The sequence below is a fragment of the Ictalurus furcatus genome, chromosome 20 (assembly GCF_023375685.1).
Source record: "Ictalurus furcatus strain D&B chromosome 20, Billie_1.0, whole genome shotgun sequence".
NCBI lineage: Eukaryota > Metazoa > Chordata > Actinopteri > Siluriformes > Ictaluridae > Ictalurus > Ictalurus furcatus.
In genome coordinates this window covers 19,996,546-20,024,004 of record NC_071274.1, presented here as the reverse complement: position 1 = coordinate 20,024,004, position 27,459 = coordinate 19,996,546, and the positions used below count along the sequence as shown (strand labels likewise).

The following is a 27,459-nucleotide window of genomic DNA, read 5'->3' as shown; positions in this document are numbered from 1 at the left end:
GGTTCTCGTAAAACACACTCTTGCCACGTGCCCCTTCTAACCACCCCCCCCCCCGCTCCCCTCTCCCCCCTCCCCCCCCAAACCCTCAGTCCACAAATATGGTGCATGTTACATGTAATCTACAACAACTGAGAAACTTTTACCAGAGATGCACCTGTGAATTTATTGCCCCGTGTATGTGTTGTTCTGTTCTGTTTATTTATTGCCTTGCACACTGTTGTGTCGTGAACACAGCTTGTCGTGGAACTGAGAAATCACAAAGGTAAACTCGTCTATCCTGAAGACTTTCCCGTGTCGGAAAACTTACTGTTACAAAGTTCTGAGACTGGAGACTCCTTCCATAAATCTCCTCACAACAGAGGTTACCATAACAACAATTATACATTTCTCTTTCTGAGTATGGCCAGGCAACAAATCTGGATCATTTCTTCGCGTCAGGGTTAGATTGATATTTTTCAGTTTGGGAGAAAAAGAGAAAACTTTTCAACATTTTGACAAATGAAAAGCTTTTTTTTTTTTAAAAGGTTTTGCTCAGGAGCTCGACGACGTCCTTAAAGTCACTGGAACACCACTTTGTTTTTGCTGTGTACCGTTTCATCATTGCTTTTTTCTTTCATCTGTGGCGTTATACAGTTCTGTCTTCTGTTGTTGAACTTGTTCTAACTGTAAGTCAGAGTTGGCGTTTCTCTAAATGAGGCCTTGCCCTCTGTGCATTTCCTGAGACTCGAATAAAATAAATGAGACAATGAGAAATCAGATTTTTTTAAATATTTTTTTTCCAGGTGATTTTACACTGAGGAGTCACCGAGGCTGTGTGGAGGCTGCATTAATCGCTCCAGACACCAGCAGACAGAATGAAGCGACCTGGGGCCATCTTCCTCCCCCTGTTCCTCCTCCTCAGTATCTCTCTGGTGAGGACACACACGCACACACACACACACACACACACACACATTATGCACTCTAGAGTCTGAGCTTCGGTATGCGCGCACGCGTGTGTGAGTCAGGGATTTGTGAGTGTGGGTTTACATGTTTGCGTGGATTCACATGTGGATGCCCGGCGTGGGTGACCATATGATCGCTAGCGCTTGGGGACGAGGCGTCTACTCACACACAGCAGATGGACGTGCTGACTGGAACTTCTCAGCCCATCTGTGGAGATCCTGTACCGACACATCCCGAGTGACAGTAGCAATGTTAGAGCCTCAACTTCCTCCTGAGAGAAAAAAAATGTATCCATTGTGTTGTGTACACTACTTAGTAATAGTCCCATTGTCCTAGAGCATCCATCCATTCATCTTCCATACCGCTTATCCTACACAGGGGAGCATGGAGCCTGTTCGATGGGACTCGGGGGACACCCTGGACAGGGTGCCAGCCCATCACAGGACACTATCACACACACACACTCTGGACAATTTAGATTAGACATGCCAATCAGCCTACAACACATGTCTGTGGACTGGGGGAGGAAACTGTAGGAATCCCTTGAAGCACAGGGAGAACATGCAGACTCTGCACACAGAGGGCGGAAGCAGGAATCGAACCCTCAACCCTGGTGGTGTGAGGCAAACGTGATAACCACTAAGCCACCCTGCACCCCCGACGTCCCACAGCCAGAACAATTGCACGGTGTGCTGTAATAGGAAAATAATCAACGACAGACTTATGACGTTATTTTGAAATTGTTCTCCATTAACAGCCCATTCTGAAGCGTTACGCCACAACGTTTACCCTTTTTAATTTATTAAACAACAACGAACTTTTGACTTTTTATCCGTTTATAGTTGTATTCGATATTGTCGGAACAAGTTGACTCCTGTTCTATCGCACTAGCTATAACCGGTCGTTCCCTCACCAGGTTCATAGAACAAAAGGACTTGGCTAGATCTTGTCAAAGTCCTCAGTCCTGAAGATGTCGTCAGAAAAAAGTTACAGCTTTACCTTTGACTGCAGTGCTGACACTGGAGACTCCTTCCATGCATCTCCTCACTGAAAACGTCACCATATCACCATACACGTATCAGTCCCTGTGTAAGCCGGAACTAGTGTCAGAGCTGCCCTTATAGAAGAGCAATCAACACTTTCTGACAGATCCGAAAGCTCTATGATATGAATACGATACGATACGATATATAAAATTCATTAATCATTCACACACTGGGATCATGTTGGGATATTATTATTATTATTTTTATTATTATCAGTAGTAGTAGTAGTAGTAGTAGTAGCAGTATTGCTATTGTTATTATTATTTATTATTACTGTTATTATTATTATTATTATTATTATTATTATTATTATTATTAGTTGTAGTAGTAGTAATAGTAGAATTACTATTGTTGTTATTATTTATTATTATTATTATTAGTAGTAGTAGTAGTAGTAGTAGTATTACTATTGTTATTATTATTATTATTATTTATTATTATTATTATTATTATTAGTTGTAGTAGTAGTAGTAGTAGAATTACTATTGTTATTATTATTATTATTATTATTAGTAGTAGTAGTAGTAGTAGTAGTATTACTATTGTTATTATTATTATTATTATTATTATTAGTAGTAGTAGTAGTAGTAGTAGTATTACTATTGTTATTATTATTATTTATTATTATTATTATTATTATTATTAGTAGTAGTAGTAGTAGTAGTAGTATTACTATTGTTATTATTATTATTATTATTATTATTATTATTATTAATAGTAGTAGTAGTAGTAGTATTACTATTGTTATTATTATTTATTATTAGTACTATTATTATTATTATTAGTAGTAGTAGTAGTAGTAGTAGTAATAGTGTTACTATTGTTATTACTATTTATTATTAGTGTTATTATCATTAGTGTTATTGTTATTATTGTTGTTATTATTATTATTATTATTATTATTATTATTATTACTATTGTTGTTATTTTTATTATTATTTTTATTATTGTTATTGTTATTATTATTATTAGTAGTAGTAGTAGTATTGCTATATGTAATAGTATAAAGTGTGTTATTTTAAGCCAAACATACTGTAATATAGGGGTTAATTAAGCGCTTGCTACTAATTCGCAGTGTCTGGCATTGCTGTTAGTAACACACACTAAAACGTGTGAAGTGTCACTATGCTTGTGGAGTTTCATGCTTGAAAAAGAACAGGCAACGTAGCAAATTCACAGTTTAACAACACTCCGCTCATGCTTATACTAAACCTGTAAAGACTCTTTTAAACTTTCGTTTCTTTTAAATTATATACGCTCACTTTAATAGGAACACCTCTATAGCTGAGAAGCATTTAGAACGCACATGATGTTGAACAACAGCAGGAGACATCATGGAGTTTCGGCGTGTTATGAGATGCTTTTCTGCTCGACACAGTTGTACAGAGTGGTTATTAGAGTCACCGTAGCCTGCCTGCCTGTTCTCCTCAGATCGCAGAATACGTGTCCTTGAAGACTTTTGAACAAGAGCGTGGGATTTACGACAGAAAGTGGAGGAAGCTCGTAAGACGTGCTGACGTTGCTTACCGCAGCTTTAATATAGCTCACTCTTCATTAGGTCGTCTATGACGTTTATTTAGTTGCCAGAAAGCTTGTATCCTAAATGACGTGTACATGATTTATTTATTTATCTAATCACAGAAATGAGCAGTGTACTGTAGGATTAAGGATCTTCACGCTATGCGTGTAAACGAGGTTTCTTATTTCATCTGTGGTTCTTCAATAAGAGAAGAGAAGACATTTGGCGGAAAGCAGCATCGTTTTTGTGAAAAAATAAAAGTGCCCTGTTTTTGTCAAATGAAGTGCTAATCTGATATTATTAAGATGAGTTTGTGGAGGAGAGAGGAGGGAAATGAAGTTACAGTAGCATGGGTTTGTAGACTGGCGGAGCGGAGAAGAGATGGAGTGCTTGCAGATCAGGGCACGCAAGTTTGTTGTTGTGTGTAATGTAGTGTGTTAAATCTCGAATGCACGAATGCATGAGCATTTAACCGTGTGTGTGTGTGTGTGTGTGGGTGTGTATACCATCCTAGTGAGGACCTTCCATTGACATAATGATCAATACGGCTAATTAATGCTAAATCCTAAATTACCTTAAAAACATTGTTAAACAAAAGGAAATATTTCGGCTCTTTTTTTATAAAAAAACAAACAAACAAACAAAAAAAAACCAAACAAGTGGGAGGTGGACGGAAAGCAGAAAACTCGGAGAAATCCGCACGAGCATGAGGAGAATATGGGAAACACTGCACAGACAGTAACCTAAGCTCAGGATCGAACCGGCGATTCTGGAGCGGTGAGCTGACAATGCGGAACAAATGTATTTCCCTCAACAAAAAAAAGTGCAGAACATTTTATTCCAAGTGTTTTTATTTTTTTTTATTTTATTTTATTTGAATTCATTCAGAAAGCCCCGTGACACAGTTATCCTCTTTACCTCAAAAGTCCAAGATTTTTGACGCACATGTTATGGAAAAAAAAAAAAGACATATAATAAAAAGCATTTTCTAAAATTTCTTGCTCAAACGTTTCATTTTAAACCACAGATTTTATTATTAATAAGCACGTTTCGAAAATAATATCAGGAATAATCTTAATATCATCAAAAAATGTATACTGTATATATATATACATATATATATATATATATATATATATATCTCATGAATAATGTTACAGGCTTAAGTTCAAGTAGAACTACGGTATATTATCTGTGTTAAACTGACCTTTTCTTCATTTAAATGAAGCTTTGGAAGGAGGAGCAAAACGATACCACACTGTGCTAAAAATAAACGGAAACGAAACGGCCGCCTCTATAACATCACAGAGTTCAGCTACACGGTGAAATGTTGTTCGTGTTTATAGATTCCACTAAGTCACACTGTGTCATAAAACAAAACACAAATAAAAAATAAACACACACAGTTGTAAATCTGTGATATTAGTGACAAACTGGATGTGGGTTTTTTTTTTTACAGAAAAGATTTTAGACAGACTTCAACTTGCATTTTATGTCGAGTCACAAACACTGCACCGCTACAGAGCCTCTGACGTGACATGGCGGATTAAAAATAAATAAATAAGCATGGCACTTACGGTAGTGTTTATTCACGCATGAATTCATAAGGCTCACGTCGTCGTTAAGGTTAGCTCTTCGTTAGTTCATGATTAGTCCGTGCCTTAACTCATCATTAGTTCATATTTACTGTAAGTATTAAATTCATGCATTAGTGCGTGATTATTCATGTGTTACCAAATTATTTAGCGGGAACGGCCGAAAAAGGCTTTGAGAATCCTCTTTAGATGGACGTCCCAATATGTCTTTATGCATCCGTCCAAGATTGGAACAAAGTGCAATATTAGCAGTCGATTCCATGCTTACAGTAGGTTCTCAAATTCAGCTGACGTCTCTGTCGCTCTTTTTCGAACCTTATTCAGAGATAACGACCGTATTGTGTCAGCGGCTCCGTAAACACGAAGACCGACGGGTTATGTTTGGAGTAAATGGAACGTTGTGCAATCCCCCCCCCCCACCCCCCCTGCAAAATTATTCACTGAATTATTTTACCTGCATTTATCAGTATGTGTCTGCGTCTTATTCGGTGCGTTCATTTGGTACGGATCATTAACAATCTTATGAGCTGTCTACAGAGCTAAGAACCAGAGTGTAGATGATCCAGTGGAATACTGGGGTGAGAGATGGAGTATGTTCATGCCAGGAGACTGTACGCTGTTTTACTGCCATCATGCCCTTGAAAACGCCACTTAGCACTGTGTCTCTGCAGGCACCGTGACATGACGTGCTGCCAACATTTAGGCTGTTTTTTGTCCGGATTCCTGCTCACACGCTCTTGTTTATTACTCTGTGTAGCCCGTACGAGCCTTGATCTCCAACTGTGTCATCAAGCGAGAGCAGGAGAGATGCATGGAGAGGATCGCGCTTCACGACCCAGCACAGGACCAGGAGTTCGGTGAGTTTTCCTAAACTAGATGGGAGTTTTAGTCCATCGTATGCTGTTTTGATCCATCCAGATTGGCTAGATTGGACGTCACCCATGCATGTTCTCGCTAAAGTCGTATATTTATCAGCAGTAAACAGGAAGTGTGACACTTGGCGGCAGATACTGTAACAGTGACGGGAAAGGGAAAGCCAGCTGGAGCACTCACACTTACAAGAGCGAGAGAAGGACAAAGCGAGAGAAAGAGGAAGGGGAGAGAAGAAGTCTGACTCATAGCCGTCGACACCCTCAAGGCCGCTCTGGAGAAATCCGAGCGTTTAGAGCAGAAAATAATACATTGTAAGAGGTAAAGCAGCTTGCTCTCCTACCAGTTAGTCAGCGGGCGCTTTCTAAAGGGCGCGTTCGCACGGCTGGATGAGAACCTTTTTCTTTCGGAAAGGCAACAGAAAGCATTTTGAAGGACGTTTCAGTGGCCGGAAAAGTGTTTCGTATAACCGTTAAGTAAAATACCGGACGTCTGTGCGTTCTACGTAGGGAAAACAATGCAAGGAAAACGTCGACGGCGTAAAATCATAACGTAGTATATTTAGAACCACTTTGAAAAGGGGCGGAGTTAGAATAAATACATGAGTGAGGGTTGCGGTTAAGCGTGCCGTCGCGATATCCAATCACGTCAGTCCCTTTCCTTCTCTTTAACGACTGAGCGCGCTTTAACGTGTAATAAACATGGCAAGTCTGGTATTTGATCAAATCGATTTCTTCAGACACGTCGGAGATTTTGTTAATTATACGTCATACTGTGTACGACGATAAGTAAGGAAGTACTTCGTTACTCTGCTTAAGTCTGGGTTTTAAGTATTTATGCTTTGCTTAAGTATTTCTTTCAGCTAACGCAATTAGATTTTTCTTTCCATTTGCAAACATCACCACTTTTACACATTTACCCCGTAATCACGTATCTGTAAGCTTCGAAGGAGTCAAGATAAAACCAAGCTAACGAATCGAAACTTTAACTGAGACCGAATACCCGTCAACGTCATCTACCATACATTAGTCTTCAGCTAGTTTGTCAGCGGTATTATCATGCTAGCTAACATTTGAGAGATAGAACTGTTGTTAGTTAAACATAGCCTCATTCTTCTGTAGGCTTTTCCTACATTCCTCAGCTAATGTTTTCCGTTAATTTTTTCCGCTTCCATGATTTACGCAGAAATGCACACTTTTTCTACATGAATTTGAGTGAAGAATTTGAAGCGGTACTTCAACGTGCACGTATTAAAAATGCTGTGAAGGGAAGAAAAAAAAAAACGAAGTAAGGAATAAAACACTTGGGGATGAGCTGGTCCATAATAATATCCGCTCAACTGTTATTATTATTTTACGGTAACAGTATGATTCACTTGTGCATTATTTGGGCTTCAACTTCTCTTCCCGTTTTTATTATTTTGATTTGATTTAAACCCGGTAGATGGAAGGGGGGGGGGAATAAATGATTGCCACGAAGTACAGTAAGCTTGTGCATTTCAGAAAGGTAGTATTTGCTTCTTGATTATTATTTTATTTATTTTTTTTATCATCTCAAACTAGAACAGGCGGCCATTTTGCAGACAGGAAGACAGATCTTTCAGTTCGAAGCAAAACTGTGACGTTAGCTAGAGAGATAGAGGAGAGAGAGAGAGAGAGAGAGAGACAGACAGAGAGGTGAGAGAGAGGTGAGAGAGAGGTGCTCCAGCTGTTGTGTCACCCTTTCATTAAAGGAGAAGCTGAATAGACTCTCGTAACGCTCCATTATGAAGCCCGGGACAGACCACCAGCAATAATAAACTACAGCCGGAGCTTAACAGTGCGCTGTATCACACACTACACGAGCACCTGCTGTCCACTCTGGTGATGTGAGTCAGCACTAACGTCTAGTTTTGAGCAAAAATGAGTGCTCTGATGAGTGATGAGTTCCTGAAAATTTGTGGATGTGCAATCCGAGGACCATTCATTCTTCCATTCATTCATTCCTATGACACACATTCCAGACCAGAGCTTGTCGCGATGTGTGTGTGTGTGTGTGTGTGTGTGTGTGTGTGTGTGTGTGTGTGTGTGTGTGTGTGAGCGTAAACATGCATGCAAAATTAAAGCGTTAATTCATATAGCTTCCACAGCACTGGTGTTTTTGCTGCAAGGTCTTGACACTTTAATGGATAGAAACGTCACACATCCCACTGATTCGATTTCATCTTGACAGTGGATCAATGTGATGTACGGTGCCCTCCATTAATATTGGCACCCTTGGTAAATATGAGCAAAGAAGGCTGTGAAAATGTGTCTTTATTGTTTAACTGTTTGATCTTTTGTTAAAAAATAAAATAAAATAAATAAATAAAAAATCGCAACAATACTCTGCTCTCATGGACATCAAACAATTGCACACGAAACACAGGTTTAACTAAAAAAAAATTATCTTTGTTAAATATAGGTGTGCAACAATTATTGGCACCCTTATGAATTCATATGAGACAAATATATTTGAAGTATATTCCCATTAATATTTGACATTTTTTAGAACAGGAATTTGTTCAACCATTACTTCCTGTTTCACAGGGGTATAAATATGAAGTAACACATGAGGCAAAATTCCCTTCGTTGTTCATAACAACGGGTGAGACCAAGGGATATAGCTGTGATGTTTTGCTTTAATGAATTTTAACGACTGCCCTTAAACGTAGATTTTACGTGCGTGACTACGTTCACTCGCTCCGTGATGGTGGACAGTGATGATGCCGATTGCCATTCCGTCTTTCCTTCGCTAGTTCAGATTGCTCTTATTTGCCCTTTACGGTGTAATTAGCTTTGTGTTCAGGCTGCCAGACAGAGCAAAAACAGGTTAGAGAGTAGAACAGGAGCAGTGTCTTTCCACAAACACAGACAAAACCAATCTCTGCATCTGCTGCATCTTTTCACCATCTTCTCATCGTGCGTGAAGGCAGAGAAAACGGAATAACCAGAGCGTCGTGAGAAGCTGGAGTCTGTGTTTCTCGGCTCGTTTTATGGCTGGAGATCATCAGGCGCAGGTCCAGAGCAGCTATGATAGATCTCACTTGGATACTGTAGATTTATAAATTGCAAAACTATCTCAATTGAATTGAATTATGAACCTTGTCCTCTATTTGTGGTCTCGGGTTGAGTCGCACATCTGGAGTCAATCACCTTGATTGCAAAAATAACAACCAGAAAGGCCGTGTGGAATAAATCTGGAACGTTCGATTTGACATTTGCTCGGGAGAAACCACCTGGAGTCTGCATGGAAAAAACAACTGACTGACTGGGTTTTGGTAAATATAATCTGCTTTTCAGGGACGGATTAACAGGTTTTAAGCCTGGAAAATGTTAAAACAACCTCACGTTTTGTCTCAAACCTGAGTGTACCATCTGAGTGGGTTCAAATTATGATGATGATCACATTGGGTATTAGAGTAAATCTCTTAAATCAGAGATTATCTGCTCTGATGATTTGGCACCTCGCAGTCACTCTAATGCTGTTACTTGATTCTGAGAGAGAGCTCCAGGATGCAGGGATATCGTGGAAAAGCACTTCCTAACACACAGAATTGCTCACAACTCTTGACCTCCGAGAGCAGAGGTTACGGTTGGATTAGTTTATATGAGCAAATACTGATGCCTTCAGCACTACACTGAGGCGCTGAGGGGAACTGGAGGAGTGGAATTTAATTCCCGCATCAAAGAAAGATGGTGATGTGAATCGATTGGATTTTTTTTTCCCACACATTGAGCATAAGGAGGCATAAGGAAAGAGGCAACATAGAGAACTGACTCAAGCGCCCCCTGTTGGCTAGTCTTGCTATCCAGGCTTTAATTTCCTTCTGTAAGTAAGAGAGTCCGTGCTGCTGAACCAGAAGTCCAGGGGGTCGAACCGGACCTGCTCCAACTCCTCCTATAACCCTAACCCTAACAAACACACTCATCCAGCCTGAAGAACACTGAGTTGCGTCCACACCCTTGACTTTTGGATTGACTTAGGTCCAACTCCATCGCCAGGATTTTTGGTTCTGTAGCAAGCGGTACTTGCTGTTAAAGACGGATGAGAAGGACTGTTCGAAGACTTCTCCATTGATTTTTTGGCCGGCAGAAATTAGAAGTCTTGGAACATTTTCCGAAAAAGGAAATCCTCTGATGTTAAGTTCGACATAGAATCTTTAAAGGCAACCCCAATGAGACAAACCAAACATGGAACTTTTTAAGAGTATACGTACGAGTGACTATATCAGCAGTTAACCACTCTTAAGCTCTTGAACAGACTCCGCTTGGAACCCTGTCTGAAATGTGAAACGCTCTGCCCTCGCGTTCTACAGGAAGATACGTTAGATAGCTGCTACAGTATAGCCGGGGTTTTGAAGATGGGGCGATGGCGGGACAATTCGTGTAGAGAGTATTTTTCCAAGCAATTCTGCATGCAACAAATTGCATTGACAAGTAGAAGGATGCTCTGACATAATAACTGGAAATCATGATAATAATTTGCAGCGTCATGGTCAAAGAAAATATCTTTCATTTTAGGCGGAAGACTGCAAACATCAACTAGCCATCAACTAACATTAGCGCTAAGATGGAGGCTGAGAGACAAATGACTCTTGACCATATGTAAAGAACGTGGAATGTTGGTGCAGGAACGTAGAAATAGTTGAGAACAAAACAAAATGGAGAATAAATCCCTGGTCAAAACATGTTAGAGGCAGGAACCCAATTAATTCTTTTTTTCCAGCCACAGTGACAAATTTTCTCAAACACCAACACAACTAATTCTGAAAAGGACTCAATTCCTCAAAATATTGACTATGTCATTATCACTCATCTACATTATTATTACTTATTATTATTTCAAGAGGCCTAGAGTGGCTGTTTAAAATGTTGTTATGTTCATATTCAGCCCACAGGATCCTAGTTGAATAGGCATGATGTTTTCAAGTATGGGACTAGATTATTATTTCTGTAAAGGCTAGCCAGTTCTAGTCCCTTGTGCTTCTTGTGTAAAAAAATAAATAAATAAATAGATCTCTAAATACTTCATGTAAGATTGTATGTGAGACCTTTAAAATACGTCTCATTCACAGCATTTGGTAGACACCCTTATAAACAGTCACTTATGTTTAACTTATTTATAAAACTGGGGAGTTGAAGGGCCAGTTCCTTGCTCAGGAACCCAGTGGTGGTAGCATGGTCGTGCTGGGATTTGAACTTGCAACCTTCCAATCAATAGTCCAAGGTCTTAACTCACGAGCTATCCCTGTGCCGTAAGAGGCTTTTAAAAGGTAGTCGGTGTTGCTGTGTTGTCTTTCAGGTTGTGCTTGGGAGTGGGATAACCTGACGTGTTGGGAGGCGACGAGCGTGGGCGACATCGTGGTGGTCAGCTGCCCCGAGCTCTTTGAGTTCATGAGCCCTGAGGAACGTGAGTGATTTGTCATGTATGAAGCTGACTGTTTTGGTGTAGTTTTATATTACACTATCGAATCCTGTGCTAAACTGTTGAATCCGGTGTGGAAATGTGTGAGGGTGATTTTCTTTGTGGCTGTTTCGGTTCTCAGGTCTGGGGAAGATCAGTAGGAATTGTACAGAGGACGGTTGGTCAGAGCCTTACCCACATTACGTGGAAGCTTGTCTGTCTGAGGAAAATGCCACCAAGCCGGTATGTTTTGATAGAAATTAAAATCATTACAATAGATTAAAACATACACAGACAGAAAGCAAAGTAATTGTAAATAATGCATGACAACAGTTCATTCCTATGGGTCATATTCAGTGTTTGTGACATATGCCCATATTTAAGTTAGGAAAGTTACACATGTTCAGAGTCGAGTTACGTGCCTGCTTAAGTCGATGTTCTTGCTTTTGCCATTCAGAATACGCAAATCATCTGCGTGTAGCTCACAACTCCAGGATGTTTAGAAACATTCAAGGTGGTATTTTTCAATAGCGTCTCAACCACTGCCTTTTAACACAAGAAGAAAAAAATCAGGGACAGAAATTGCAGACAGAAGAGCAGATTTTTCTTTGCTGTCAAATGTGATATAGTGTAATATTATGTAAAATAAAAGCAAGAGACTATTGACAAGTGAAAAGAAAAAAGATAGATAGATAGATAGATAGATAGATGGATGGATGGATGGATAGACAGACAGATAGATGGATAGATAGATGGATAGATAGATAGATAGATAGATAGATGGATAGATAGATAGATAGATAGATGGATGGATGGATGGATAGATAGATGGATGGATAGATAGATAGATAGATAGATGGATGGATGGTTGGATAGACAGACAGATAGATAGATAGATAGATAGATAGATAGATAGATAGATGGATGGATGGATGGATGGATGGATAGATAGATGGATGGATGTATAGATAGATAGATAGATAGATAGATGGATGGATGGTTGGATAGACAGACAGACAGATAGATAGATAGATAGATAGATAGATGGATGGATTGATGGATAGACAGACAGACAGACAGACAGATAGATAGATAGATGGATGGATTGATGGATAGATAGATACATAGATGGATGGATAGATAGATGGATAGATAGATAGATAGATGGATGGATGGATGGATAGATAGATGGATGGATGGATGGATAGATAGATAGATAGATAGATGGATGGATGGTTGGATAGACAGACAGACAGATAGATAGATAGATAGATAGATGGATGGATTGATGGATAGACAGACAGACAGATAGATAGATAGATGGATGGATTGATGGATAGATAGATACATAGATGGATGGATGGATAGATGGATAGATAGATGGACGGATAGATAGATAGATAGATGGATGGATGGATATATGGATAGATAGACAGATAGATCGATAGATGGATGGATGGATAGATAAATAGATAGATGGATGGATAGATAGATAGATAGATAGACAGACAGACAGACATATGAATGAGGAGATGGCAAGCATTGAAATAAACATCTAACAATACGCATTCCTCCGTCATTATTCAGCGGCTCATAAAATAGCCCTTATTCCAGCGCGACCTGTTATTGTTTGTAATGTACGCCGACAGTTAATTGCGCGCACTTTATGAAGCCAAGAATTATTCATTCAAGATCATGAAGTTGTAATGTGTGTAATTTTTAGATTTAATATCGGACATAAATGGCGTTCTGTATTTTATTTATTTATTTATTTATTTTATTTGTATAGCGCTTTTTACAATAGACATTGTCTCAAAGCAGCTTTACAGAAATATCAACATGGTATACAGATATTAAAGGTGCAAATTTATCCCAACTGAGCAAGCCACTGAGTGGCGACGGTGGCAAGGAAAAACTCCCTAAGATGTTTTAAGAGGAAGAAACCTTGAGAGGAACCCGACTCAGAAGGGAACCCATCCTCATCTGGGTAACAACAGATAGTGTTCTGTAGTTTTTCTTAGTGTCTTTACGGCGTAAAAAACATACATTTCAGACTGACATATTGTAGTTACATCAAACTCACAGACAATGGCACTGGAGATAAAACTGCTCCAGCAATTTCACGCAAGAAAACTGGACTCAAGTCCAAGTTCCAAATTGTACGTAACTAAGACATGCTTATGTCTAAGGTAAAGTAAACTGGAAAAAAGTGGAACTACCTGAGTAGTGCTGAAGTGTGTAGTTACGTCTGAGGTCTAAATACTAATGTACAGTTTCAGTATTAATGGCTCTAAACTTCTCAATTCTGCTTCCTGTTTACGCAGGATATGTACTATGCATCAGTGAAGGCTCTGTACACTGTGGGTTACAGCACGTCTCTGGTATCCCTCACCACCGCCATGGTCATCCTCTGCAGGTTCAGGTCAGTAAAAGCTCTGCTAAGCCTTAATCACATATTATATATAGCAGAGACTAGGGAAATCGCTCCAGGGCTCAATCCCATTTCAGCTTCGATTTTCCTGCAGTGGAAATTGCATTTCATCCTGCCATTTGGAAGCCGGCCTATTTTTCGGCCTCCCCTTCTCAAAGTGATTCTGATTTGATTCTGCTTGCTGTAGCCGGAGCTGCAATGAAATGCGCTCCAACCCCAGTGGAGAGTTCTTTACGTAGCTGATGTTATTCATCTTGGCTCCGGAGTCTTTCTGAATGCAGACTGTGCTCAGGGTAATTCAGAGCAGTTCACCGAGTATAATATAGAGACTTGACTTTTATGTCGGTTTTGACAGGAAGCTGCACTGCACCAGGAACTTCATCCACATGAACCTGTTCGTGTCGTTCATCCTGAGAGCCATCTCTGTCTTCATTAAAGACGGGGTGCTGTATGCCGAGGAGGATAGCGACCACTGTTTTGTCCACACGGTAAGAACTCTTCACTTGATATGTAAGGAAGACAATTGAAATGAAACGCCTAAAAAATACGCGAATAGTCGATTGCTTTCCTATGACAGCATATCCTGAAGGGTTTTATTGCTCTCATACCTCAGCAATTTTCCCAAGTTGACATTTTTGAATTAATTAACAATTAGGACCAAGAACAAGACCGTACTTTTTATCTATTTATAGTAACATTTAATGTAACGTAGTTATATTAGGGGTGTAACACAGTCTGACACACAATGCAATCTATACCTGCACTAACTTTTTGAAAACCCAACGTGGGCGTGACCTAAAACTCGAGTGATGTGGGCTCGACTGTTTTTAAATCCCTCTCATACTATTATTACTATTGTTTACACCCACCTGCCATATTGTTAGATTGGGAAAAATATTGCCGGGTCTTTTCCGATCTTCAGCCGCCTCACGTTTCATCGTGCTGTGTGCTCTGGGATGCTTTTCTGCTCACCACGGTTGTAAAGAGTGCTTATTTGAGTTACTGTAGACTTCCTTTTTGATCAGACGGGTCTAGCTGACCTCAAAGTGTTTCTGCCCTCAGAACTACCGCTCACTAGATGTTTACCACACCGTTCTGTGTAAACTCTTGACATGGTTAGGGGGGAAAAAAACCCCTCCGAAAAAAACAAAAATAACAACAACAACAACAACAAAAATGCAGATCAGACGTTTCTGAAATACTCAAACCAGCCCATCTGGCATTAGCAATCGTGCCACGGTTAACGTCACTGAGATCACAATTTCCCCCCTTTCTGATGCCTTATAGATGTCGTTAATGCATTGTGTTTGCCCTGCTTGTGTCTGACTAACAGCTAATCAACAGCGCAGCACTGGAGTTCACCAGGTCATGGAAATATTCTATTACTAACACATTACCATATCAATACCTGCTCAGACATGCTCGTTATTCTCCGGCAGCCAATCAGAGGCCACGCTGATGACATCACTGCGTCTGAGTGCTTAGCGAGCACAATAACTGTTGCGGGTGTGCATGCTGATACAGTAAATGAAGATAAATGAGGATATACTCTGACACTAACTGGAACAAATGGCCTCTAGGTGGCGTGTAAGACGGTGATGGTGTTCTTCCATTACTGCGTCATGTCCAACTACTTCTGGCTGTTCATCGAGGGCCTGTATCTCTTCACTCTGCTGGTGGAGACCTTCTTCCCTGAGAGGAAATACTTTTACTGGTACACCCTCATTGGCTGGGGTAGGCTGCAATGTTTTTAAGCCTCATGCCATGTTCACTAATTAGTAACGATGCAGTTATAAAACATGCAAGCTATCTTTTATTTATGTCAGTTACCAGCAGTGTAAATATATCCAAATCAGTAGCCACATCAATGAGAACGAGAGGGACTCAGCTATTATCACTTGTTAATAAAGATTAATAATAAGTCATTCAGGATGGATTGTTTTCCTGTTTCCAATCCGATTGTAATTCTGCGATGGATGTTATTATCAGTACAGTATACTGATCATCTTTATTGTCCTTGCAATATATATTTTAAGATAAAGCGTCTTTGTGCCATTAACTGTCTTCTCTGTTGACTCTTTTGTTTTACAGGAACTCCAACTATTTGCGTGACTATATGGGCGGTTCTGCGGCTGCACTTTGACGACTCTGGGTATGTTTTACTTATGTGAACGCAAGAAAATCCAAAAGAAATTTGTATTGTCCTATTAACTTTGGCCTTTAAAGTGAAAAAGCATGGCTGGTTTAGTCTTTTGAGGAAAACCTGATCACAAGAATCAGATTAAACATCACTTTAGTTTGTATCGATTTCTCGTTTTGTTGCAGTTGCTGGGATATGAATGACAACACTGCCCTCTGGTGGGTCATCAAGGGACCTGTTGTGACTTCAATTATGGTAGGTATAGCAGTCTTATAAAAAAAATAATTGTATAAAAAAACAAAATTAAATAAAAACCCTGTATCGGTTAATGCTAATTGTGCTTGAGTCTTGATGTTATAATTACTATAGACTATAGTAATTTATTATTATTATGCAACTATAATGTAATACATGTAGTAAAGCACAGAGAAAATGTGAATTAACAATGGCTATAAATTAGACATTATCAAGAGAGAGAGAAAGGGAGAGAGAGAGAGAGAGAGAGAGAGAGAGAGAGAGAGTATAATACTGGTCAGTATTTAAACTTTTAGAATAATCATGTTATTGTATTATTAATTATGCATTAACCAACAAGTGTTATATTGCTAATTTTGTGGCATTTAGATCTTTTTGGAATAAAATACTTTTGGACCTGCGGTTATAGGAAAATTTATAAGTGACAGGATGGTGTGAAGCTTTATTCCTTTTATACCACAGCAATTTACCAACACAATTTTTTGTTTATTAAAGAATTACAATGCTGTACTTTTTTTTTTTAATATCCATTTATAGTTACTTTTATTGTTGCGGCGTGACCACAAAACAGGTTAGTTCCTGTTACCACTTACGTTATAACAGCTATAAAAAAAAATCCTTCCTGCATCTTTTTTCTCTATCTTGAAGTTAATACGTGAAAAAAAAACATCAAATTCCAGCTTTTACCTATGACTGTTCAAAGCAATGATATTCGAGAGTCCTTCCATAAATATTTAATAAACATCTTCGGCAGAAATTGTGAGAGGATGTTGTTTAATCCGTTCATGTTAAGTGCCCACCATACATCCTTGTGTTAGTTTTTACTATCGAAACGATAACATCAATACAATCGCGTTAACGTAAACCTGTGATTTTTGAGCTTGTGACCTATCAGAATCGAGTATTCGACATCACTGTGGTAAAAGATAACATAAAACGTATCAGGGGTGTGCAAACTTTTGACTGGCACTGTGACGCTGACTCTTTTATCTTCCTTCCCATCAGATTAACTTTGTGCTCTTCATCGGGATCATCATCATCCTCGTCCAGAAGCTGCAGTCTCCAGATGTCGGAGGGAACGAGTCTAGCATTTACCTGTAAGTAAGCCTGCCTCAGTCGCCATGGCAACACATTTCCCATTCACATGCACTGTGTGCAGCTCTGAGGCACCTGATTGGTCGATTGTTCGTGTTTCAGGCCCTGGCAACCTGTTGTGTAGATTTGATTGGTGTGTGAAGAATGAATGGATGTTATGTTCGACAGGCACTGACTGGTTTAAGATCTCATGATCTTACGGGCATGTTTGTGATGTCGTATAGACAGTTAATGGCAGCTGCGCTTCATGCTTTAGCAGAGGAACGTCAATGTCCAGGCTTTATTGCAGTTTAACAACATTATTTACTTTGTCTTTCCGCATTCAATCATCTTCACTAAGTGTATTCTCTTTCCGAGTCTCTGTTTTTAGTCTCCTTCTCTTGATGTTAATAAGACCAAAAAAAAAAAACACTACTGAGAAACTCTAAAGCGTACAGTCCTGAGCGCTTACAAAACTTACAGCTGTTCCTTTGACTTACAAAGCACTGACACTGGAGGCTCCTTCCAAAAATCCTAAACAAACATCCCCTCACAGAACACTTTACCATATCGACAATTACACGGTTTGTTTTAAAATAAATCCGTTAACGTAAACCATCCACTCTACAAGTCCTACTGTAAGTCGTTACTATAGAAATAATAACAAATTAGAATAAACACTTCGATATAAACCTTGCAGCTGAATCTACTATCAGAGCTGTTTTTATCGTAGTCAGGGTCATGGTGGAAATACACCCTGGATGGGGCGCCAGTTTATCGCACACACTCGATCACACCAAGGGGCAATTCAGTGTAATCAAGCTACCTACTAGCATGTTTTTGGGAAGTGCAAGGAACCCGGAGAACCATCAGGAACCCCTAGCAGACATGGAGAGAATCAAATCAGACATGAGAATCAAACTCGGAACCCTGGAGCTGTGAGGCAGCATCACACACGCCATCCTCTCCCGATGTATGAAAGAGTTATTGAATGAATATCTTCCCTTGGAATGTGCTGGAAATCTGACTTCTGACATACAGTCCTGTTTGTGATCCACTCTGTATACAATTTTGTGTTATGCGTGTGTCTGAACTTATTTATCCCTTTGTGTGAACCAAAAAGCACTGTAAGTCCCCATTAGGATAGGATAGTGTCACATGTCCTCACAATCACCCGGTCCTCACACTGAAAAATGGAAAACAGCCTAAATATTTCCGTCTAGGTAGTGAGAATAAGGTTAGGGTGAAGTTTAAGTGTAGACCTAACTTTACTTAGCTAGAGTAAACAGTATATCAGTGGCAGGTCCTCATAAAGATAGAAAACTGGTATGTGTGTGTGGTGTATGTGTGTCTGTTTACGGAGACTCTTAAAAAGTCCTGCTTTTGTGAATTGTTTTGTATTTTCATAAGTGTGTAAGAGTGCAAGAGGAATGTGTGTGTGTGTGTGTGTGTGTGTACATCTTGTCCTAAAGAGGTGTTTGTCGTCTGTTGTGTTGTCTTTGTCGTGTTTAGCAGCTGTGCTCAGAAATGCTTCAGTGAGCCCGCACAGGCTGTCCAGCATTCGTGCAGGATGTCAGAGCTTTCTACCATCACCCTGTAAGTGCGTGTGTGTTTGTGTGTGTGTGTGCGTGTGTGCGTGTTTGATAACCTGTGATAAACCATCAGCAGCATTTTCATGCTACCTGCATGAATTCATCTGGAGATTTGATGATGTCTGATGTCCGTCTTAATTGCACCACTCAATGGAAATGCGATTGTTATATAGGAATTGTAATTTGTCATTTGATTTGAAAAAAAAAAAGTGCTAGCGTGATTAGTGATTAGCATGGCGGTTCATATAACATGGCGGTTATACAACTGTGAACACACGTTATAGTGTTGCTAACTGATATAGAGCCATCTTCTGTATATAGACATACAAATTAGATACCTAGACAGCTGATGACATCATGCAAGTATCCATGTTAATATTTTGCTTCATTTCTTGAAATGACTAACTCCGATTTAGTACTTTGGTAGTATGCTAGCTTTTTTTTTTCTTCAAACAGTTATCTAGCAATGATAGCTTGCTAAAACTGCAACCCCAATTCCGAAAACATTGGGACAGGTGAGGTAATCGTCTAATTATAGTATATAATGAGCCTCCAAAAAAGGCCTAGTCCTTCCAAGACAAGGATGGGTCGAGGCTCGCCAATCTGCCAAAAGATGCGTCAGCGAATAATCCAACACTTTGAGAACAACATTCCCCAAATACAAATCGGTAGGATTTTGGGCATTTCACTTTCTACAGTGCATAATATAATTAAAAGATTCAAGGAATCCGGTCAAATCTCTGTGCGTAAAGGGCAAGGCCGAAAACCACTTCTGAATGCACATGATCTCCGATCCCTCAGACGTCACCGTCTTAAAAACCGTCATGAGTCTGTAATGGATATCCTGACATGGGCTCAGGAATACTTTTGTAAACCTTTGTTAGTCGACACCATTCGCCGCTGCATCCACAGATGCAAGTTAAGGCTTTACTCTGCAAAGCAGAAGCCATACATCAACACTGTCCAGAAGCGCCGCCGACTTCTCTGGGCTCGGTCTGGTTTGATATAATTACACATTTGATTTCTGGTGGTCACATTATCTGTTTCCCATTCAAGACCAAACGTGAAATCATTTTTATAATTATTCATATTTTCATAAATGTATTATGTCTTGTCATTATTAGAAATTAAGTTGGAAACGTAATCTGTGTTCTTATCACCCCTAAATGAAGTAGTAGCATGAATTATATCATTGGAACTGTGTGATTCATAAGATTTGATTCACTAAAACGAGTCATTTTGCCCATCACTGATTCAGCCACGTTGTATTGCCTGTGAATCGAGTTGTTTCAGGAGTGTGTGTGCATTGACGTGCGTATGTGTGATTGTATTATGTGTTAACAGGAGGTTGGCTCGCTCCACTCTGCTGCTCATCCCTCTGTTCGGGATCCACTACACAGTGTTCGCCTTTTCCCCTGAAGATGTCAGCAAGCGGGAGAGGCTAGTGTTCGAACTCGGACTCGGCTCTTTCCAGGTAAACGCCACTTAGACCAATAATATCAAAGTGTCTAGAACATATAAAATCGAATTAACGTAAATGATCGAGATGAAAATTAAGATCAGATTAAAAAAGGTATATAAAATATTTATTTATTTGTTAGTTTGTTTTTATTTATAGTGCATAGTAATCATATTATTTTAACAAAAAGTTTTATAAAAAGTCATTCACAACACTTCCATTTAATGGACCTGGCTACTTTCTTAGCCACAGACACTGACATTTTTCTAGTCTTGAAAATATATTCACGCATTTTTCTTTAAACTTTTCATGAATAAATTAGTTAGCACGCAATTTGTAGTCTGGAAAATGCAGTAATTGGAATTATAATCTCATACATTTGGTGTTATTTTTGACTATATGATACTTTCCACCACTGCACGATGTTGCCATACGGCAACAATTTACCAACTACCCCTACTCGAACGAATTCAAGTAATAAAAATCAATAAAAACAGTGACATTAGCAGCTTCGACAGAAAGCGAGACCTGCTCTGACTATCAGACAGCGAACATCTCTTTATGAAGAGGACTAGTTCTGATTCAGTGTGAAACATGTATCACAGTAACACCATGGCGTGATGGAGGGAACGGGGACATGTTGTATCTTTCCAAACATTTACTAAATACCCTGAGATCAACAGTGATATTGCATCATATGACTCCAGTTCTCACTCGGGTTCTCTCCAGGGCTTCGTGGTGGCTGTGCTGTACTGCTTCCTGAACGGCGAGGTATGTCTTTAATGTCATTTTCTCGCGGTACAATAAGGAACATGTTTTTGATACGTGTGTCTCATCATATCGTCTGTGTAACTGCATGAACACGTGAAGTGTCTGTTAAAAGTAGCTAAATACGTTCATAGCAAATACAGCATGCTTATCTGATCTATCTATCTATAATATCCTTGCTAGCTAGCTATCGTAGCTAACTTTACAACAACGTTTGTAACAATGTTAGCCTTATTGCTACAGAATATGCCAGTACTACTTGTAATGTAATTGTAGCGAGTAACAACTAGCAAATATAAAATGTCTTTTAAAGCTTTTTGGACCACAGAACAAAGCTTTAGGGACTTTAGCGTACTACTAAAGGAAAAATCCACCCTGAATTTTTAGAATCTTATGATTTTGAGCCCAAATTTTGCACATTTATTTATTTGGTAATGAAATTTGGTGTTCACTTATTAGTTTAAACATGGACATTTTGGTCTATTTACACCTTCGTTAATGGTTTCTTACATTACATGACGTTATATTACAATGCCGTTCGACTCCCTGCTGATAGTGGTAGCCAGCAGGATTTAGCCCTCATTTCATCCCTAGATAAAGACAGCAATTCGGCGGCGCTTTAGTGTTTTATTCTGTTCAGCTGTCTCACTCTCCTCATCTGTACACTCTGCTCAAACAGATCAGACTTCCAAAGCTTCAACTTTCATGCTAATATCGCCATCAACGCCATCGCGCTCGTCATCTTGTAGATCACTAACTAACCGAGTCTCTGACATGACTGCATTCTGGGACTTTGAGTCCACTGTCTCCGCTACTTCTACAGTATGTTGCATTAATATGATGTTGAATGAACAGTTGAGGTCATAAGTTTACGTACGCCTTTCAGAATCTGCAAAATGTTAATAATAATAATTTTTTTTAAATAAGAGGGGTCACAAATAATGCGTTTTGTTTTTTCTTTAGCACTGCCCTGAATAAGCTATTTCACATAACAGATGTTAACATACAGAGCCAGGGGGGTGTAAACTTTAGAGCAGGAGGATCCATGTAAATTGTTTTTATTTTGTTTGAAGAATTTCCTTTCCATTTAGTACCACCCTTCAGAAGCTACAAAAGATATTTACATGTTTCCCAGAAGACAAAATAATAATCTACACCGATCATGTTCAAAAGTTTACACCCCCCGTCTCTTAATGTATCGTGTTGCCTTCTTGCGCATCAGTGAACGTTTGCGCCTTTTTTAATAGTCGTGTACGAGTCCCTCAGTTGTCCTCAGTGTGAAAAGATGGATCTCAATATCATATAGTCGCTGTTGGAAAGGAAAGGCCTCAAATATGCAGAAGATGCTGGAAAAGCAAAGAATGTGCAGGACCTGGGGGATTTTTCTGAAGAACGGTGCGCAGTTTAACTGCCCAGGACAAACAAGGGACTCATGAAGAACTCTTACAAAACATAAACGCATCATGTCGTTGATCATCCAGGTAACGACACACGGGATTAAGAATCAAGCGTGGGTAAACTTTTGAACTGGTTCATTTGTGTCAATTCAGTTATTATTGTGTCTCGTGGACTATATGTAAACATCTGTTATGTGAAATAGCTTATTCAGGGCGGGACTAAATAAACAACAAACTGCAATTTTGATGATCCTCTTTTTATGATGTAAAAGAAGCTGTTGTTCTTTTGCTTTTCGGCGCTAGCAGCAAAACCTGACAGTTATCAGGTTTGTTATATTTGAGATTATTAAAGCTTTTTTTCCTGTTATATGTCGTTGGCACCGTGCCAACAATGTCTTCGGCACGGCACAGAAGCACTATTTTCCCACAGGAATATGGGAAATACAGCACCAACCAACAAAATCGCACCAGAATCACTAAACACATCACAAATATTTCAATAAAAGTGTATTTTATGTGCTTCAGGGAGGAGTTTTCCTTTAAGATTGATCTGAAGTCAGCTTTCACCACCTATCTGTGGAGAGTTTTAGTCATTTTTATGTTCAGGCAGGTGGGAGAGTGCGTTACACCCTTGCAGCTGAGTCCATTAAAAAAATGACCTTTTCAAGTTTCTGCCTGAAGGTGCAGTCAGAGATCAAGAGGAAATGGCGCAGCTGGACGGTGAACAGGTACTTTGCTGTGGACCTGAAGCAGCAGCGTCACCCTTCGCTAGCGAGCAGCGGTGTGAACGGGGGGACGCAGCTTTCCATCCTAAGCAAGAGCAGCTCGCAGATCCGCATGTCCAGCCCCCAGGCCGAGAGTGCCACCCTCAACCTGCCAACCTGAACGTCTGATTGGATGAGCCAGCTCTAAATCCGCCCCTTAAATCCGCCCCCTTCTGATTAAACCCTACTCTAGCCGTGGGGTCTCGCTCCCTGGACAGGCCGAAGAGGCTCTCTAATTATCAATACTTTTCAATACATTAATGAAATAAATAGATGATACATAACACATAAACTAAGCTTTTGTTAGAAAATTTGCTACATTAAGAGCATCGTTGTTAGTCAAGGATGGACGTGCTCAATTATATTTTTGAAGATTTCTGACAGATTCACTTCAACGCACGTTGCTCATATTTGGTGCAGAATATTTCAACGTTCTGTCCAATCAGATGGGTAGAACATCTGATCTCAGACGACCCACAATCCATTTCAGTCTTGGAGCATTTCGCAGCCCAAGCGGGTTACGGAGACATACATTGTTCCTATTAATGAATAACGAATAACTGCAAATAAATTCAGATATAAGAGGAGCGTCGGGTAGGAACGGACTAAATGGTATCTACGCAATCTGATTACAAAAATCTGCTACTTGGATACGTCTAAAAAAAATACCTGTGATCAGAATAATTGCCTTGTGTCAATTAATTTCTGATTAAATAGTCATTTTGTGTCGCGCAAACCGCAAAATACTATCGCTGTGTAAGGAATAAAACACTTTGTGGGGTGTACTGTTATATGAAAATGATCAACTTTCCTTTAACAGCATGCTCTCAAGTGTTTTATTCCTTTTATACGACAGCAACTTACCAACAATAACAATTTATTAAAATGTATTAATGAACATGTGACACTTCGCACTTTTTATCCACTTATAGTTACAGTAATTCAATGAAATAACTTACAGTGTTGTGGAACGTCTGTGAGATAGCATTTCTCTCTCTCTCTCTCGCTTGATCTCGCTCGCTCTCAAAGCTATTAAGACAAAAAAAAAAAAAAAATCCTTTGTCCTAAAGAATTTTTTGTGTCAGAAAACGTGCTGACGCTGACACTGGAGACTCCTTCCGTAAACATGAAATTGATGTTAAATAATATTACATTTCATTCAGATTACATTTCCTCAGTCATCTTCCCAGCATTATTACAGAGTATAATCCGTTTTAAACCCTTATTAAAATGGTTAAAATGGTATATTTTTCTCTCATGAAACTTTATTTACATAATACATATTTGGAAATAAAGCGCGACAGATGTACAGAGCGAATCTATTTGTATTAAAGTACTCTGTGTTTCTGCCATTTTTCATCAATAGTAAGAAGTGCCAAAATATGATTACGTCTGATCTGTAAAATAGTATCGTTTTTTTTTTTTCAAAGCGACCATATAAAAGAAATTCATATATTCAGCATTGCTTGTAAAAATGGCTAAAGCTTCTGTAACGAAATGTGTGTTTCGATAAAAACATTTATTTATTTTTTTTTTTTGCAATTTATTTCACAATCAGCCGCAAGTACAGAGTATGTCAACAACATAAAGGCTCGGGAATTAGTATACATATTTACGTAAACATAGTATTAGTTTAAATGTTGCTATTTCTTTTGTTTGTAAGTTGTTAATAGGCCAGTACTGCAAGTGTGAATCTGTAGCTAAATGCTAAAAAAAATTCAACATCTGATATCAAAACACGTTTGTTTTTTTTATTTAAAAAAAAAAAGGAAAAAGACATTTACGTTACAAAATGTGCCATATAATCGTATAAACGTTTAAGAAGCTGTACGCTATCATAATTGATTGGTTGACAACTAACGAAATTCTACCTGCATAGTGAAAAAATGTGTCTTTGTGGTCACGGATTCAATTTTATTTCACTATGCAGATTTTTTTTTTGTTTTATTATTGGTAATATAATAATGCTTAGTCGTGCTTAAAAGTTTGTGAAACCTTTAGAACTTTCTATATTTCTGCATAAATTTTCACACAAGTCCTAAAAGTAGATAAAGAGAACCCAATTAAACAAATGAGGTAAAAATATTATACTCGGTCATTTATTTATTGGGGAAAATGATCTCTGAAGGCCTCTCTCACATTGGCTAATTTTAATGTTCTTGAGTCCACTATCAGGAGAACACTGAATAATAATAATGGTGTACATGGCAGGGTTGCAAGGAGAAAGCCACTGCTCTCCATAAAGAACATTGCTGCCCCTTGCTGTTTGCTAACGATCACATGGACAAGCCAGAAGGCTACTGGACAAATATTTTGTGGATAGATGAGACCAAAATAGAATTTGTGGTTTAAATGAGACGCGTTATGTTTGGAGAAAGGAAAACACTGCATTCCAGCATAAGAACCTTATCTCATCTGTGAAACATGGTGGTGGTAGTATCGTAGTTTGGGACTGTTTTGCTGCATCTGGGTTGGGACGACTTGCCATCATTGATGGAACAATGAGTTCTGAATTATACCAGCGAACTCTAAAGGAAAATGTCAGGACATCTGTGTGTGATCTGAATCTCAAGAGAAAGTGGGTCATGCAGCAAGACAATGACCCTAAACACACGAGTCATTCTACCAAAGAATGGTTAAAGAAGAATAAAGTTAATGTTTTGGAATTCAAGTCAAAGTCCCGACCTTAATCCAATAGAAATGTTGTGTTAGGACCTGAAGCAAGCAGTTCATGTGAGGAAACCCACCAACAACCCAGAGTTGAAGCTGTTCTGTACTGAGGAACGGGCTAAAATGACTCCAAGCCGACGTGCAGGACTGATCAACAGTTACCGGAACCGTTTATCTGCAGTTATTGCTTCACAAGGGGGTCACACCAGATACTGAAAGCAAGGGTTCACATACTTTTGCCACTCACAGATATGTAATATTGGATCATATTCCTCAAACAATAAATGACCACTTTAAGGACTCTTTTTTTTTTATTTTTTTTTTTTTGAAAATCTGATGTTTTAGGTCATATATACAGAAAATTACAAAGGGTTCACAAACTTTCAAGCAGCACTGTATATTAAATTATTAAAATAGAATAATTGCATATTATATTATATTATATTATATTATATTACCAACTCTTCAAAGTGCCTGCTGGTCAATTATTTATATCTCACTTAAAAAAAAAAAAACCTAAATATAAAATTTTCACTGATATTGAATTAAAAATAATATACTACTGATGTCTTTTTTTTTAGCTTACAGTACTGAAAGCAGTGAATATCCAGTACTATTATAGTTAGGAATATATATAAAAAAAAAAAAATCTGTTGGTGCACCACAGACTGTGATCACGTTCAACGTAAACAACGTAAACTGCAAATAAAGAATTTTAGGGCTAAAAACGTTTCAAATGAATGACTGATACGGAATAATTCTCAGACCCTTTACAAAGTGTAGTCTGATGTCAAATCTAGTCACGCAACCAAAATTTTGCTGACAATCATATTTTTTTTCTTCTTCTTCCTCTTCTTCTTCTTCTTCTTCTTCTTTTTTTTTTTTTAAATGTATCCTTACTGTGATTTATTTGGGGACATAAACATTGCCGTGTTTGCTAAGTGTGCTTTCAGTCTCGTTCGGTCAGAAATACGTGTATGTAGAACATTAGCTCAGCTGAACCAGTCATTATCTTGTGAATGAAGAAAAAAAAAAAAACAGTAAAAAATCAATGTGCGATATGAAAATGCGTTCAGGATGAGAAGGTGACGTTCTATCAAACATCGACATTTTAAATAGTTTTAATGTTTCGGTGATCGTCCTGTAACTGCTTTGTGTTGACCGTCTCTCCGTCGGTTAAGAGTTCGAGTATGATTCGCGTGTCTCAGTATATCAGTGTGAAGCCTCATATATAACATGCTCCAAGTGATGGGTTCACCTTATAAGGATGTGAGAGGTTCACAAACCCTAATTAATGAATGAATATCGGTGTCAATAAAATGGAAATTAACAATTGGGGGGGGGGGGGCACAACAGAATGCACAGCAGTCTAATAAAGGAATACAGCATGTTTATTTTCAGTCTAATCTCTAATCAATGCATCTGTAACCTACATGTGATTACTACTGATAAAAATCATGATGTTTACTGAAACATCTGTACTGAAAAAAACAACGGTAAACCCATTTAG

General features: G+C 38.8%; 1 protein-coding gene across 1 annotated transcript; it reads left to right on the top strand.

Moving 5' to 3' along the window:
* Positions 1 to 5,737: 5,737 nt before the first annotated feature.
* On the top strand, positions 5,738 to 23,801 carry adcyap1r1a (adenylate cyclase activating polypeptide 1a (pituitary) receptor type I). The gene is made up of 15 exons (XM_053651326.1): positions 5,738 to 5,776; positions 5,863 to 5,962; positions 8,802 to 8,824; positions 11,273 to 11,405; positions 11,542 to 11,642; positions 13,724 to 13,821; positions 14,186 to 14,318; positions 15,411 to 15,564; positions 15,922 to 15,982; positions 16,156 to 16,225; positions 17,231 to 17,322; positions 18,812 to 18,895; positions 20,236 to 20,365; positions 21,080 to 21,121; positions 23,197 to 23,801. The coding sequence occupies exons 1-15, from the start codon at positions 5,738 to 5,740 to the stop codon at positions 23,398 to 23,400; spliced, it is 1,464 nt and encodes a 487-aa protein (XP_053507301.1). The 3' UTR covers positions 23,401 to 23,801.
* Positions 23,802 to 27,459: the final 3,658 nt, after the last annotated feature.

Bases quoted from the DNA above. Each gene is read 5' to 3' on its own strand.
- adcyap1r1a (XM_053651326.1), top strand. From the start codon at position 5,738: ATGCCCTTGAAAACGCCACTTAGCACTGTGTCTCTGCAG. The intron at 5,777-5,862 runs GCACCGTGACAT...TACTCTGTGTAG, and splicing joins TTAGCACTGTGTCTCTGCAG to CCCGTACGAGCCTTGATCTC. The intron at 8,825-11,272 runs GTTAGAGAGTAG...TTTAAAAGGTAG, and splicing joins GCCAGACAGAGCAAAAACAG to TCGGTGTTGCTGTGTTGTCT.